This window comes from Lactuca serriola, chromosome 7, assembly GCF_051521515.1.
Source record: "Lactuca serriola cultivar US96UC23 chromosome 7, Lser_US96UC23_V15, whole genome shotgun sequence".
NCBI lineage: Eukaryota > Viridiplantae > Streptophyta > Magnoliopsida > Asterales > Asteraceae > Lactuca > Lactuca serriola.
In genome coordinates this window covers 24,260,928-24,278,068 of record NC_136414.1, presented here as the reverse complement: position 1 = coordinate 24,278,068, position 17,141 = coordinate 24,260,928, and the positions used below count along the sequence as shown (strand labels likewise).

The following is a 17,141-nucleotide window of genomic DNA, read 5'->3' as shown; positions in this document are numbered from 1 at the left end:
GAACTACTAAAAATTTGTGTAATGGTTTTTATAAATTTACTCAATTTTTTAGGACAACATAAAAGATAGTTGTTATATTGTGTTTGATATATATTGAACTGACCCTACTAATAATATAAATAAAAACATTTTAATCCTTTATCCCACCAAAAGATGTCGAATATAAGAATCTAATTTTTAACTTTTTTTAAACCAATTGGCCATCTAGCATATTAGGTGGGTGTTTGGGGTAGCTTTTAAAAAAAAAAAACTTATTAGCTTTTTAGCTTTTTAAAAAGCTAATAACCTAAAAAAGTGTTTGTCTATTTAAAAAACGTTTTTTAAAACAACTTTTTGGACGAGAAAAAATAAAGCTTTCAAAAAGCTGGAAAATCCTAGTTTTTTTAGCTTTTTAACCATTTTACTCCTGAAAAAGCAGATTTTCGCATCCAAACACTTTTTAAAACCAACTTTTCCTAAAAACTATAAGTTAATAAGCACTTTTCTTAAAAATCACTTTTGACATAAAAAAGCTAACCCAAACATACCCTAAGTGTGTTTAAATGAAAACTACTAAAAATTTGTGCAATGGTCTTCATAAATTTACTCCATTTTTTAGGACATCATATGAGATAGCTGTTATATTGTGTTTGACATATATTGAACTGACACTACGAATAATATAAATGAAAACTTTTTAATCCTTTATCCCACCAAAAGAAGTGGAACATGGTGGGACATGTATTTTTTATCGAAAATAATTGTAAGTTTGTGTAGCCATGTCAAGTCGAATCCAATTTAGTTTAGTCCTATCTTGTTTGGATTATTTCCCACGTAACAAACACATAGTTAAGGGGCTTGCAAAGCTTATGTATGATTCGTCTAAAGTAATTGTTTGTTTTCTTTAACTCGATGTATACTTTGCACAAAAAACTAAACTCATAGTATTTACACGAGTGAATAATTTATATGCATGATGTGTAATGTATTTATATATTTTTTTACCTATAATAACAATGTATTTATATTTTCTTACCTATAATAGCAATATGTAATATGAACCATGCAACTTATAAGCTTCATTTTACATATTGCTATTATATGTAAATATTTGTAAGTATGTTGTTATTGTTGGTAATGATTTTAAGTATGTTCTTATATCGGTAATGATTGTAAGTATGTTGTTATTATCTGAAAAAGTTCAAGTACATATAAAAATATTATTGACAATGAATTGTAAGTATGTGGCTATCATCTAAAAAATGCAAGTAAAAAAATGTAAGTATGTTTTTGTTAGGTCCGAATACGTATAAAATACTTGTAGAATGAGGGAGAGGTTGAATACAAGTATAGCCTTTTTGTAAATATTTTCTTAAAGCATAACCGACAAGTAAATAAATAACAAAATTATAAATCTTTATAACGTTTTCTGGTTTGTATAAACTTGAAAGGATAATGTGTTTACAATGTGGAAGGTAAACACTCTTTTGATAATCTCTCAAGTTATGAGATAATAATATTATATGATCTTAGATATAAATTCCTTACATATAAGAAATTACTCTCTATCCTATACTAAGCAATTGAACACATACAAGAAGATATAAGATCTACATGCGGAACAATATCATGCAATCCATACCTTTTTTAATTTTAGGGTTAGTAAAAGTGTTTTTCGTTTTTGTCGAAAAAATATGTATGCTACAATTGAAACAATAAGCTTGGGTAATTTTAGTCTTTAATGTATAGAATCTGTCCGAGTTTGATGAACCATTGTTATCATCCAAACACTAGTTAAATTTTGGCACTAACGCTTTCTAATATGTGTTACAAATAAAGTACTATATTTTACAAGTTTGAGGTTATACAATATAATCTAGGTGTATTTTGTTTTTCAACATTCACATCGTCAAGAATCTAATTCCATGCGTAAAAACATTGATAGGTTAAATCAGAATCTGATTAGAGATAGACCAATATCGAATATAAGTATCTAATCATAAACTTTTTATCAAAGTTATTGAAAGAATGGATTTTTATATGAAGTAGGCCAATATCGAATACCCCATAATAATCTAATTTTAAAATATATTTGAATAAATTGTCGATCTCGCATGTTATATATATATATATATATATATATATATATATATATATATATATATATATATATATATATATATATATATATATATATATATATATATATATATATATATATATATATATATATATATGAAGCAAATGAACTACTAAAAACTTGTGCAACGGTGTTTATGAAAATTTTGTTGTATTGTACGACATCATTAGAGATAATATGTTAGTTATATTGTGTTTGATGTTATTGAATCGAGACTATCATATCAATGCAAAAGAAAAAAATGAATATTTTGTCCTATTAAAATGTGGGGCCAAATGAGACAATGACTTATTCTCCGGCTCTTGTTTATGCATACAACATGATTGTCATTCTTATCTTTATCATCATAAATAGCCCTAATAATCATCATAAATAGCCCTAATAAGTTTGCCTAATCATATCTAGTCGAATCTACTTCATTCTAATATGGTCCCGTTAAGTTATTTTTCACGTAACAAACACATCGTTAGGAGGCTTCTAGAGCCATGTATGATTCGGCTAAAGCAATTTGTCCCCTCGACGGGGGTTGTTATGTCTCTATGATTTTATGTAAAACGTCTTTTGGTGTGATACTTTTTTATGCCTCTTTTTATCAACCTTTTTATGAATTCTAAAGGAACCCTTTGATAATGCAAAAGAATCACAAACAAAGTAAATACACTAAATGTTGAATATGTTCTGAAACTCTTTGCTTGGCTCTCAAGTTAGCAATTTATTAGAAATGTTTCCTATTTGTTACATGTTTGAATTTGTTTCACTATTTGTAAGATTATTATATAAAATCATCTCGATATTTAAATATATATATATATATATATATATATATATATATATATATATATATATATATAATAAAACATCGAGATGATTTTCCTATTTTCTCCGTAAAGATTTATCAATAATATAAACGTTCAATAAGTAGTGGCCGTTCATGGTGTTTTTTTTTTCTTTTCGGGTTTCCACTCTATATCATTATGTGTTTTTTGTGGTTGCTTCCGCATTGTTTATTTTATAACACCAAACAAAAACAATATCGTTGTTTTACTGAAGTTTATGTCGTGTTCTTAGATAACATTAGACATAATATGTTATATTGTGTTTGATGTAATTGAACTAAGACTATGATAACATTGCAAAAGTTGAATTCTTTATCCTACAAAAAATATAGGGCCAGGTGGGACAACGACTTACTCTTGATCTCTTGTTTACGCAAAAGACACGTGTGCCTTCTTATATTTATCATCGGAAATAGCCCTGATGAATTTGTTTAGTCTCGTCCAGTTGAATCCAGTCCCTTTCAGTTATTTCTCACATAACAAACACATCTTTCGGAGGATTTTAGAACTATGTACGCATCATCTAAATCAATTTGTCCCTTCAATAAGGGTTGTTGTGTCTCTTTAGTTTTATCAACGATAAAACGTCTCTTGGTATGATACTTTTTTATTCCTTTCTTTATCAAACTTTTACGAATTCTAAAGAACCCCTCTCATTATGCAAAAGAGTCGCAAATAGAGTAAATACTAAGGGTGAGTAAACGCAAACCAAAAAACTGAGAAACCGATTAAAACAGACGAAACCGGAACCGGAAAAACCGAAACCGAAGCAAAACCGACGGTTAGGGTTTGATATTTTTAAAAACCAAAAAATCGGGTTCGGTTTCGGTTTTTACCTAGAAACCGACCCATCCAACCCGAGAAACCAACCCATACTCAAAACCGACAAACCGCCCCAAGAAACCGACCCATCCAACCCAAGAAACCACCCATACTTGACTGTGTTTTGGTTGTAACAGACTATTTCGGGCTTTGGTTGTAACTTGTAATAAATTATTTGTTGTAAGACTCATGTTTTTTTGAAGTATTTAACTTCAATTTGGTGTTTTTTTAAGTTTTTGGCTTGTTGTTTCGTTTATAGAAAATGGGTTAAAACCTAAAACCCATGGGTTTAAACCCAGAATTCGTGAGTATATGGGTTGAACCCAAGAAACCTAAAAACCGACCTCAGAACCCGATAAACCGAACTGACTAGAAACTGATCCTATTGGGTTCTGAAAACTAGAAACCGACCATTAATGGATAGGGTTGGGTTTGGGTCCAAAACCGACCCATGCACAACCCTAGTAAATACAACAAACATAAACAATATCGTCGATTTATACGATTCATACGTTATACTCCATCCGTCTCAAATTGATAGTCCACTTTTGACTTTGGAAATTTTTTTCTTCAACTTTGACCTTAAATAGTTTTATTTGTGTTATATATTACTTGATAAAACTTATAACAATGAAAAAACATTTAAAATGCAATCCATTCATATATTTTGCAGCAAGTATTATCTATAAAAAACAAAAATATTTAAGGTAAAAGTTGAAGAAAAAAGACTTCAAAAATCAAAAGTGGACTATCAATTTGGTACGAAGGTTGTATAATTTGTTAGTACGTTTAAAACTTTTAATAAATAATTAAAATTGTTATCAATGCGTAAATGTTCTGCTTAAGAACGGAAATGAATGGATATGGAGGGGAAGTGAGGGATATCGAAGGAAAATCGTGTTCCCAAGTTTAATTGATGGAAGGAAAGTGCGAGGAAGAAAAAGATTTTGGAGTCATATTTTCCTTCCAAAATTTCCTCAAAAATTGCATGGATTCGGGAAGAAAGTGAGGAGAAGAAAAATTTCTTAGTTTTTTTTTTTTTTTTTTTTTTTTTTTCTAACTTGGGAACACAAAAACTTAAAATTTTTATTTCATTTACTTCGAACTTGGAACACAAAATAAGAAATTTTTTCCATCCCCTCCATTTCTTTCTTTCATTTATTGAATTTAAAAATAAACTCAAATAAATTCACAAATAAACTCGAGAACAATGCCCATGGTGAGATTGATCCAATCTAATGAGTGGGACTGAAAATGTCATTTTGATAATAAGTGGGGTACTATGTGAAACAAGGTTATAGTAAAATGGTTTATTCTGTCATTTCTGAATACTATGGCTACGTGTTACTAGGACGAACACCCGCCACCCAGTGACAATCTCAATCTCCACGATTTTCCCCTTTCTTCCCCAAATTGCCAAATTCGCATGTGCTTTTCAAACCCACCGAATATTGCCCTCTAAAAGTCTCCCCAATTTATAATTCCTTTCACGTTTTTGGAACGCAAAAACCCACAAAATTCCCATTTGGGTAATCGATTTCTCCGGTCATTTTCCCACCGGAATAGTGAAATTCCGGTTACGGTTTCCTCAAAACAGGAAATGGTTACACCGGAGGAGGATGATAATTCGAATTGTTTCTTCGATTTCAGTTTGATCGAACAGTTTCCGGTTCCCGGAGGCGAACTTCCCTCTCTCGATACGGATTTTCAGTGGTCGTCTAATCCATTTCCCGATTCAGCTAATCTTAGGTCAGTTTGCTTAAATCTTCGTTCAGTCAATTTCATCATGGGTGCAGTTTATTTGATCATATTCTGTATTATCCCTTTGTGTCTGTAGCTCTTCTACATTGCTAACTTTAATTTCATTACGAGGGTGTTTGGATGTGCTTTTTTACTTACAGAATCGGAATCAAAGTCTGATTATCAGATAGTTATGAGTTTAGAGTTAGGTAGGGATTGTAATGTAATCATTAAGCTGTTTTATTGGTTCTTATGTTGACCCTAATTAATCTGAGCTTTAGATATCTTGATTTAAGACCATGTTTCTTGTTTATTTTGGTTTGTTTCAGCTTCAATTACAATAAACTTTTAATTAGTGGAAATAATCATACCCCTCTTGTTTTACATATGCAGCAAAGAATTTGTGGATTCATTAGGAAAATCAAATACTACCAAAGAAGACGAGTCCAGAAAGAGGTACTATTCTTTTCATCTTTTTCAATTTTCTTTTTTTCCTGACACATTATTACATACGGTGTGAGTTTATTGTATGTAGGGCCCACCCTGGATCGTGCTCTGATTCAAAAGCATGCCGAGAGAAGAAGAGAAGGGATAAGCTGAATGAAAGGTACACTTTCTAGTTTCTTCCCATTAAAAATATGTTGTCCATTTCAAATATGGGCAAATCTAAAAAAACAAAAACTAGAACTTAAAGGGGAAAGTGTCGTTTTTTCTAAAAAAGCATTAAGTGAAAGAGAAGATTTATATATAGCTTACTGGATTAAGTAGAAAAAAAATATGGTCTTAATGTTTTGAATTTTGAATTTGGTTTGAAAAGGTTTCAAGAATTGAATGAAATGTTGGACCCGGGAAGGTCACCCAAGACGGATAAGAGCGTTATTTTGGCGGACGCAATCCGAATGGTCACTCAGTTGAGGAACGATGCGGCCAAGCTTAAAGACTCTTCGCAGGATTTGCTTGTCAAAATCAATGAGTTGAAGGTAAATCTTTTGGAGTGCTGATATCTGTTATCTGTTACTACTAGTGTGGTCCATTCTAATGCAAACAATGTAGACTTGATGTTATTTTATTCCATTTGTTTATGACAAAAGATACACTTTGACTTGTGAGGATTTCATTGCTTTTGTTTATGACTTATGAGAAAAAATATAATTTAACTTTTGAGGTCAACATACAAAACTATGAACCTTGGAGATTCTCTAGTTTCTTGGAACTTGTTCCATACTTTGTATGGTAGGATGTTTGACCACAAACTCAAAATATATATTTAATTGTAGATATACGTACTTCTTTGCTTTTTTCTTTTTCTTTTCAAGATTTGTACTTCTGTACACGTTGATACAAAATATGAAAGCTTATATAATAATTATATATATGACCATACCTTTTTTTTTTTCTTTTCATATTTAATTCCTTTTGACTTTGTAAACATCATTTATCCATAAGGTTGAGAAGAACGAACTAAGAGACGAAAAGCAGAAGCTAAAATCAGATAAAGAGAGACTAGAACAGCAACTGAAAGCCGCCACCACCTATTGTGGGCCACCAACCGCCTTCTATCCGCCAGCTCATCCTGTGATCCCGGTCTCCACCCCCAACAAGTTCATGCCATTCATGGGATTCCAAGGAGTTCCCATGTGGCAATTTGCTTCCCCAAATGCAGTCGACACATCCAAAGATCATGTTCTTCGATCTCCACTTGCATGATACAAGAAATTGATTCTTCCATTCCATTCCATCTTAATCTGTGCAGATTGGAAAGAAATTATGTGAAAAAAAAACAAAAAACTATTCTGTGTAATCTTTTATATATGTATATGAGCTATTGACGAACATGGTCATGATCAGTACTCAGTAGTAAGTGTAATTTTGACTTCTTGGTATAAGGTATCCAGATTTTGACCTTGCTGGAATTTTTGAACAGTGGGTTTGACTTTTTCCAAGAGTCAACGCAATGATGTAGTGTATCGTTAACTTGAAATTTGTGTTTAAAGTTTATAGCGGGTTTGATTATTATCATCTAAAGAACTCGATTTCATAGTATTAAAACTAACTAATTATAGATTATATTTTAAATAAAATAAAAAATAATTATAAATCATATTTATTTAATTTAATAGTAATATATAAGTTGAGTTAAGTTGTGGATAAGGAAGAGCTTATAGAAGATTACGTTTGATCGAGTCGATGATTCTTCTCGATTCCTAAATTTTGGGAGAGATACGAATATACGATATCGGAGAGAGATAGCAACGTATCGTTTCCATTTGATTCCCTTCAATTTTGGTGCAATTTCAGAGCGACAGTAACCAGATGACAATGAAATCTCGGAACCAAAACAAGTCGTCTGCGAATGTAGGTTTCTGAATAATCTAAGATTGAAATCATGTTCGGTGATTGTGAAATATGTGATTTTGTATTCGTGTATAACTTGCGTTTATGTTGCTTGATCGTTTTTTCTATGATCGTTTTCATGTCTACCGACATTGGTTTTTTGATTATACATACAAGTCGATTCATATTTGCAGAAATTTCGTTTCATCTATTGATGTTTTCTAGCATTCTATCAGTGATGAACGTTTAATAAGAATGTATTGTTGTTCAACAACGTGTTTGAATTAATCATGTTTATGTTTCATAGATTCTATTTAGGGTTTTTGTTAACAGTTACTGACGTGAGCTCCTAATGTACATCCAGAATAATCAAGCTGTTGATGTTTCTGAGTGGGAAATTGTTGAATCTATTAAGCCTTATCTGTTTACAGAGGCTGCAATGAAAATCAAGGAAGAAGAGTTGAATTCAACTATTTCCAAATTGGAAAATAAAATTTCCTCCTTGAAAGAAAGTTTGGCAAATGAAGAGTCACAAAAGCTAGTAAGCCTTGTGATCTCATCTCACAACTCTCTGTAATGTTATCTCATTACCTTCTCCTTTTGTTTTATTTTACCTTACATCTTTTGTATAATTACTAGAATGCCATTGATTTTCTCAACAAAGAAAAAGAAGCTAGGATGGCTTTAGAAAAGAATCATGATTCTTTAAAGGAAGAGCTTCTACAGGCTAAACAGAATGCATCAACTGCTGAAGAGGAGGTGATATAAATTAAAGAATCTAAAATCATAGAAATAAAACTACGTACAAAACATGTTTCTGATTTCAGATTGTCTTTCTTTAGGTGAAAACTCAACAAGACATGAACAAGATTTTGCAAGAGTACAACAGAAGTTTGCAACAGTACAATACCCAACTTCAAAATCAACTTTTTACTGCCATTGATGCAAACAAACATTTTGTAAAAGAGAAAGCTGCAATCTTGGAAAATCACATCACTTTAAAGGAACATTACAACTTCTTGCAGCAGTGTTGTTCTCAAACAGAGAAAATATCTGTCCTAGAACATCAGTTAGCAGCTGCAAATGAAAAACTTAAGGTACATTTTCATTATCTTTAGAGTAGATTACATTTTTGGTCCTTGAGTATAAATGATTTTTTCAAATTTGGTCTCAAAAGTGTAAACTACTCTCATCTTTATTGGTGTGTTTAAGTATATAGTTAACTTTCAAAAAACTGTGACTGATTACTATTTTTCCAAATAGATGGTGGATTTATCTTCATTAGAGATAAGAAGAAAATACGAGGACCAAAAACGAATTGTTTCAAAATTAGAGGACCAATTGCTGGAAGCAGGACTACTTTTTGAAGAGGAGAGATTGAGTAAGAAGCTCCCACAATACCATTTTAGTACACCCTTTTTGCCATTTTATTTTTTAATTATGTTTTGACAAATAACTCAGATGCTTATTTGTATTTATCGCTTTTATAATTGCAGGAGCTCAAGGGTTATATAAGTTGATGTAGTTCAAACTTCAAAGTAGTATTTTTTCTATTCTTAAGGGTTATATAAGTTGAAGTTATTAATTCCTATCATTATTTTTATGGGTGTTCCTTTGTACACTAATCTCACTTTTGTGTACAGAAATTATGATGGTGACAACACACAATTAATTGTCAAGGAAATCAGGATGACAGAGGCTTGAAAACACTAACAATGCTTAGTTTGAGGACAGAGACTTGAAATTTTGGTTTATTATGACACGTTTTTTCAAAATGTTTGATGGTTTTTTGACCTTAAATTTTGAACAGTGGGTTTGACTTTTCCCAAGAGTCAACGCAGTCTATAGTATATTGTTAACTTGAAATTTGTTTCTAAAATTTATAGCGGGTTTGATTGTTATGGTTTTGTGTATATTATCATCTAAAGACTTGAATATGATAATTAAGGACAATTTTTATAGTATTAAAATAATTATAGATTATATTTTAAATAAAATAAAAATTAATTATAAGTTATATTTATTTAATAGGGATAATGCCATAAAAAACCTTAAGTTTGGTAAAAAATGACGGTTTTACCCTAAGATGAATTTTAGGTTTATTAATAACGGATAGTTGCTTGGGTTTTTCACTTTTTGCATTAATGACATTCGGGTTTTTCTAACATTTTAACAAGTTATCTTCACCAAATGAGAAGACTACATGACCTTTTCTTTGCCGACAAGGCTAAAACCAAACGTCGTTTGGAGACGTTAGAAATAGAGCACCACACCTTGACACTTGCACATTATCTTTCATTGAAAATCGTACTTGCATCTCATAATATCTTGGGTAAACAAATAAAATCATAATGAAAGCAGGTTATTTGAACATTAGGGCTATATTGTTGGTAAACTTGTTCATGCACAAGGAATTTTGGTGATTGGAGTTGAGGTGTTCAAGCAATAAGTTTTTACATTCCATGATCAAAACAATTGTCAACTTATACTTCTTGAAATCGACTTGCTAAAATTGTGTGATATTGCAAAAATGTGTGATATTGTAGGTATTTGTAATGGCTTCATCAAATGGCATTTACAAAGACACATTTGCAGGTATTTGTAATGACTTTGATGAAGTAAGGACGTCTTCCTTAATGTTCTACTTAGTGACGAGAATTTAAGTAATTCAAGCATAGATGATGAAATAAGAGCACAAGTGTATCATGCTAATGATTGGCAGAGTGATGAGATGCTGAAGAGGATGTGAAGAACAAGTACATAATTCATGATTCGGATACACCATGGACAAGATGTAACCGGAGGCTGGTGATATATTTCTGTCTCCTACACAACTTAAGTTCTTTATTCAAAATAATGCAGGGGCAAATGGGTCTCGGATTTACTTGGAGAAGTGTGACAACACAATATTAGTTGCAAGATGTCGGAAGAGGAAGAAAAGAATGAATGCCCTTTCAAATTATATGCAGGAGGGATGTTCAATGAAAATGAAAGATCATTTCAGGTTAAGGTTTGATTGACACTCATGGATGTTCTAGGAAGTTTAAATTTGGATATATTGTTTCCCCTTAATAGATCAGATCTGTAGACATTACATTACTGAAATTTCAAAAAAACCTAAGATGAAACTTAGGGAGATGATTTCTGACATCAAACAAAGGTTGGTGTGCGTGGTGTCCACTCTTCTATAAGGTGTGCCATGGCACGAGTGCGACTCCGGCCTTACGAAAAGCCTCATGACGCTGCTGTTAGGTGTAACGCGTGACAAAGCGTGATATGACACTTTTTTTTTCGTTTGAGACACGTTTTTTCCCCTTGTTATGTCTTTTCTGATTGAGCATATAAGTATTGTGGTTTTTGTTAACTTTCTTGTTATTAGGTGTGGATATAATACTTCTAAAAACTGGTTAGATTTGATAAAAATCTATATTTATGTGGTAAATTATTTTAAATTAATACAAAATTGCTGCCTTACATCACGCCTTGAAAAATGTCATGGCTCGCCATTGGTCGTAAAGCTTGAGGCTTGGCCTTGCCGCCACGCCAAAACTCACGCCTTTTAGAACCGTGGTAGTGTCCACATGCCAAGTTCGTAGGGAAAAAATGGGCCAGATTAAAGAAAATTATCAAAACATTATGCAAGGGTATGAGACTATGCCGTGAATTGTTTAGGTCTAATCCAAGTTCTACATACAAAGTTTATGTCATAGGCAATCCAAATTGGAAGAAGAACTGCTTGTCTGATTCCACAAATTTCACATAGGTTTCAAAGCTTTAAGTGACATGTTGTAACGCCCGTAGATCCGGGCTAGTCAATTTAGAGGCAATAGGGGTCGAAAACGACTTTTCGACAAAAGATTATTAAGAATAAATAATCTCAACCAAGTTTTAGTATATTTTACAAGGTTTCCGTACATATAAAGAGCGTCGAAATCCGAGTTATAACGAATAAGTTATGACCCGTCGAAGTTTCGCGACAGAACCGACACGATACCGGGAGGCGTAAATAGTGAATTTACGATAGAGCGAGATTTAGCCTTAGCGATCTAAACGAAAGTCGTAGTATATGTTAAACCGATAGTGTGCATAAAAAGAACATCCAAATCTGACTTCGTATGAGGAAGTTATGATTTTTCTAAGATTTAGCATAGCAGTGCACAACCCGAAATCTGAATTTTAGATCGGTCGATTTTTAGCCAAAATAATCTAAACGATAAATGAAGATATCGTTAATAGGAGTTAAACGATAAAAAGACAGACAAAAACGGAGCTCGTATGCGAAAGTTATGGACGAAGCTTAGTCCCTACTTTTCGAGTGCGGCGAATTCGATACAGTTTTGTAAATCCGAGATAGAATGAGAATTAGCCAACGAGGTCTAAATGAGAGTTGAAGATCTCATTAATAGGATCTCAACGGTAAAAATACAGACAAAAACAGAGCTCGTATGCGAAAGTTATGGACGAAGCTTAGTCCCTACTTTTCGAGCGCGGCGAATTCGATACAGTTTTGTAAATCCGAGATAGAATGAGAATTAGCCAACGAGGTCTAAATGAAAGTTGAAGATCTCATTAATAGGAACTCAATGGTAAAAAGACAGACAAAAACGGAGCTCGTATGCAAAAGTTACGAACGAAGCTTGGAGACTACTTTACTATACAATTCCTATAAATAAGAGATGAACTCTTCATAATTTCCTCACACCTTCAAACCTTTATTTCTCTCTCTAACTTCTCTCTAACCTCCCTAAACCCCTCCCAAGTCTAGGGAGCCTCCCTATCACGAGAAGAAAGCCCCGGAGTGCCCGACGGCTCCGAGAAGAAAAGCTTTCGGCTCGCAAACGCTGCTCCAGCGAAGCCCGATTTTTAATAAAAACCCGCTGTAAGTGAGTTACGCCTATACTATATTTAATATAGCTTTTATTTAATTATAGTAACATTATTAGGACCTTAAAATAATTGTTTGGGTTATTATTATGAGTTATATTGAGTGTTATTTAACGCTTATATAATAGTAATAATAGCTAGACTATTAATTAGTCGCGATTAACGTTAAAACTAAACTCTAGTGGTATTAATAATAGGTTTTGGTCAAGGAAAAAAATTGTTTTGAGATAACGAAGTGATGTTCAAGTACCGAGTCACCACCTAATCAAGTGAGTGCATAGTTACTTTCAGCTTACACATAGATATGAAGTATTTTATTTAAATTACGTGCTGTGTGTGCATATTATCTGTATACTTGCTATCTATGTTGGATGAACGATTTTATACACATTTTAAATGATTTAAACAGTATATGTATTTTATATCTACGAAAATGTTGGGATAAGACATGGGTAGATGTAATAGATGAAATATGAGTTGGATGATGAGTTGAGAGGTGAAATAGACCGTGAGGTGAGGGTGAGAGGTGGACGATGTGAGAAGCCTTTTTCCCAAATGATGGCCCCGTCATTCAGCAGAGTATGGATGACAACCACGGACTATTCTAGACAGTCCAGTGGAACACTAGCAGGCTCGCAACCTGTAGGTGTTGTGAACGACGTGTTCACCGGTGTACTCTAAAAACCCATTGATACGTATTGCGAGTGGACTCTCGAAAACGTTACTGTCAATCAAACCCGTCAGATGCGCCTAAAGGACTCTACCGGCAGAAGCGCCTAATAGAGAACCTCATAACCCCGACAGATGCGCCTAAAAGGACTATTCCGGCAGATGCGCCCCATAGAGAATGTCACAATTTTGGCAGCTGCGCCTAAGTCACAGAACTAGCAGTTGTGCTTGACAGATGTGTCATTTACAACGATTGAATTCATACCTATTCCTTAGGATACTTCTTAGGAATGAATGAACAAGAAATAACTGATTCTTAGGGTAGATCCTTAAGAATAAAGAAGATAATGGGGATGAGTAATTGGGTTAACTATTTGATGATTAAACATAATAATTATATTATTGTCGGTTGAAAACCCTATGTACTCACCAGGTTTACCAACCTGACACACTCAGTTTATTTATATCACAGGTATCGATATGAAGTGACATTACACTGAGAGATTAAAGAGATGTAGATCACTAGTGTAAATAAATGTAAGTTCCGTTTATGCTTATGTTCCTGTATTGACAATGACATCCCAAACGTTTTAAAATGAATAAAATACGTTTCTTCGAAAATGTTTTGATAACGTATTTATCGTATTTTTCTGGGAACAAATTCCGCAACATTTTTATGAAAAGAAGTACTCTGATTTTTATAAAGCATAAACAAAAATCGGTCTTTTCTGGCCGTGAAAATGGGGATGTCACACATGTGGAAAAGTAATGGTGTAGAAGAGTAATTGGGTTGGATGGATGCTTATTGAAGAGAGAGGTTAAGGGTGAATTGTTGACGACCATTGGTAGATATACCAATGACCAAGTGTACCTAATAGCTTGGGCTTATGGATGTTGAAAATAAGCCTAATTGGATCTCATTTATTGAGCTTCTAAGAGATGATGTAGACCTTCATGACGGTAGAGGACTAGTAGTGATAATTAACATAAGGTTAGTTTCCAATATTTTTCTATAAATGTTAACAAATCAAAATTATGCATATTAACCAATTCAATACTTTTCTTTAGGGATTGCGTGAAGATGTAAAAGATATATTGCCTCATGTTGAACACATGTAATATGCTAGACACATTTATACCAATTTTAGGAAAGCATACACATGGTTGGAGTTTAAGAAATTATTTTGGACTGCAGCAATGAGTTGTGTTGAAGGTGACTTTTTGAGGAAAATGGAAATCATTAAGAAATTGATCTCATTTGCATATGAGTATTTGATGTAAAACAACCAAAAACATGGTGCAGTGCTTATGCTTGTGAAACAATTGGGAATTGAATTTATGAGTGCTTCAACTAAATTATTGTGGACAGTAGGAAAAAACCCTTGATGACTGTAACACCCATAAATTTACAACCAATTTAAACTTTTGAAAAAAAAATCCAAATACATTAATCATTACAAAAAGGTTTTCAATTAGTTTATTATCAGAGTATCCTAGAAATATCAGCATAAAAATGAGGAGCGGTACGATCACGCCTTCGCCTTGCCACGATCTCCTAAGGTACCTGAAACAGTATACTGAAACTATAAGCCCGAAAGCTTAGTGAGTTACCCCTAAAATACCAACCTCGTATAACCATAATCATATCATATCACAATACAAAACAACCATGCATATCGAGTCTACAGTGTGACTGGTCCGCCCGCACCGGGCCTTCAGTCCACCTGGTCCACCCTCTAAGTCTACAGTATGACTGGTCCGACCTCACCGAGCCTTCAATCTGCTTGGTCCATTCTATGAGCCTCAACACGTCTGGACCGCCCTCTTGGGGCCTTCAGCCTATCCGGACCGCTCGCTGGGCCTTCGGCCTATCCGGTCCGCCCTGGGCATGTTGGCCTACAACACAAAGCAGGACCTGCCTCAACCCAAACCCCAGTCAATATCCACATGCACATAAATAGATAATCACATAACAATCCTCAACCAAACAAACCGATCTAGCAGATCATATGGCATAACAACATCCTAACCAGGATACCGACCTAATCGGCCACTAACATAGCAATATCCTATATACCAGGATACCGACCTAAACCAGGTCATTAATATAATACCATCCTAATTACCAGGATGCAGATCTAGCAAATCAATAACATATCAAACAAATACCTAGATTCCAATCCGATAAAGGGCCGGCCTTGGTGCCTTATACCCTGTTGATATAGTGAGGATAACTCACCTTGCAAAGCCGAGCTCGAAGAGATAAGATCAAAACTCCCGATCACCGCCACAAACTCCACCACCTAAAACTTCAATGAAACCATAACCATCAATGCCCAAAATACAAGAGTACCCTTGGAAGTCAAACTGGTCAACTCTTGGTCAAAGTCACAGTCCTGGTCAAAGTCAACCTTCCTGGTTGACCCTACTCGCCGAGTCATCCTAATGACTCGCCGAGTTCATGAACTCAGAATCCCACCATTTACGACTCGACTCGCCGATTCACCCTATGACTTGCTGAGTCCTTCAATCCGAGTCCTAGCCTGCCCAACTCACTGAGTCCACTCGACTCACTGATTCGCATCGTAACCAGATGGGATAGGGTTTGCGACCCAACTCGTCGAGTCCAAGAACAGACTCGCTAAGTTCACTTAAGTCATCCCTATTCAGACAATTTCAGACCATTTCACTGCTTCCAACTCATAGATCTGGACTCCTAGGGCTAGTTTCACATGTAAAGTTTCCAACTTTATGTGCATGCAAAGCAATATAGGCTCAATACAAGCTAGAAGGAAGGTTTAAGACAAGGACACCCTCATACATGTCCAAGGGCTGATGCTTTATGCTTTCATGGATCAAAACCAACCTAGATCTGAAGTTGCAACCTCAGATCTAGTCTCTAAACCCGAAATGGATCTCAAACAAGCTAAGAAGCCCCAAATCAACCTCCATGGATGAAGCTAGAAAGAAATAGCTTAAGGAAATGACCTCTTACCTCAGAGATGTGCCCAATATGATGTAGATCCCAGATCCACACGAATTCCTTGATGCTAGCCTCTTAATCCACTAGCTCCTTTCACCAATTTCCTCTTCCAAGCTCAAATCTCCTCAACAATGGAGTCTCACACGATTCTAGGGTTTACTAGCACTCAAAGGGGAATAAGGAGGCTGAGGACATAAAGTCCTTTAAATAGGGTGCAAACCCTAAAATTTAGGGTTTCTCTTCCCAACACCGACTCGTCGAGTCCAGCCGCCGACTCGGCGAGTCGGGTCACTTATCACGTGCCCAACACCCGCTCTGACTCGATGAGTTAAGGCTCCTACTCGCTGAGTCCACTCTTTATTTACACTAAGCACCCTTGAACTCTTGCTTCTGAACCTGGGATGTTACAATTGATGACCATGTTTGAAGAGATCATGATATACATAATGGATAGGTAACCACATGACTAAGGAAAGTTGTAAACGGAATTCCAATGTTGTCCAACAATATTAAGGAAAATGAACTTGTTTGGGAAGAATACGAGGTATGTATCTGACTTACTTTAACATTTATTGATTTTCTTTTACTATTGTTACGGAATTTAACAATAAATGTAGGTTTTGGTGTATTGTTCATAGTTAAGGGTATGGTTTTGAAGCTAAAAGAGGTTGTTACAACTTTAAGGTGGACTTAGAGGGCAGGGTTGTAGTTATAGGTTATTGGATTTATCTAGGATCGCATGTGTGCATGCAAT

At 34.2% G+C, this 17,141-nt stretch overlaps 2 protein-coding genes across 3 annotated transcripts; both read left to right on the top strand.

Annotated features, from left to right (window-relative positions):
* Nucleotides 1-5,159: 5,159 nt before the first annotated feature.
* LOC145061482 (transcription factor bHLH115-like) lies at nt 5,160-7,440 on the top strand. Its single transcript, XM_079008964.1, has 5 exons — nt 5,160-5,526; nt 5,911-5,973; nt 6,053-6,124; nt 6,335-6,497; nt 6,964-7,440. The coding sequence occupies exons 1-5, from the start codon at nt 5,378-5,380 to the stop codon at nt 7,222-7,224; spliced, it is 708 nt and encodes a 235-aa protein (XP_078865090.1). The 5' UTR covers nt 5,160-5,377; the 3' UTR covers nt 7,225-7,440.
* A 223-nt stretch (nt 7,441-7,663) lies between these two features.
* LOC145061481 (kinesin-like protein KIN-14C) lies at nt 7,664-9,752 on the top strand. 2 transcript variants are annotated; one of them, XM_079008963.1, is made up of 7 exons: nt 7,664-7,872; nt 8,216-8,392; nt 8,491-8,610; nt 8,694-8,948; nt 9,115-9,232; nt 9,348-9,389; nt 9,495-9,752. In XM_079008963.1, the coding sequence occupies exons 1-6, from the start codon at nt 7,831-7,833 to the stop codon at nt 9,374-9,376; spliced, it is 741 nt and encodes a 246-aa protein (XP_078865089.1). In that variant the 5' UTR covers nt 7,664-7,830; the 3' UTR covers nt 9,377-9,389; nt 9,495-9,752. The 2 variants fall into 2 exon arrangements, with proteins under 2 accessions (XP_078865089.1, XP_078865088.1); XM_079008962.1 differs by having other exon boundaries at nt 9,348-9,752.
* The last annotated feature ends 7,389 nt before the right edge of the window (nt 9,753-17,141 follow it).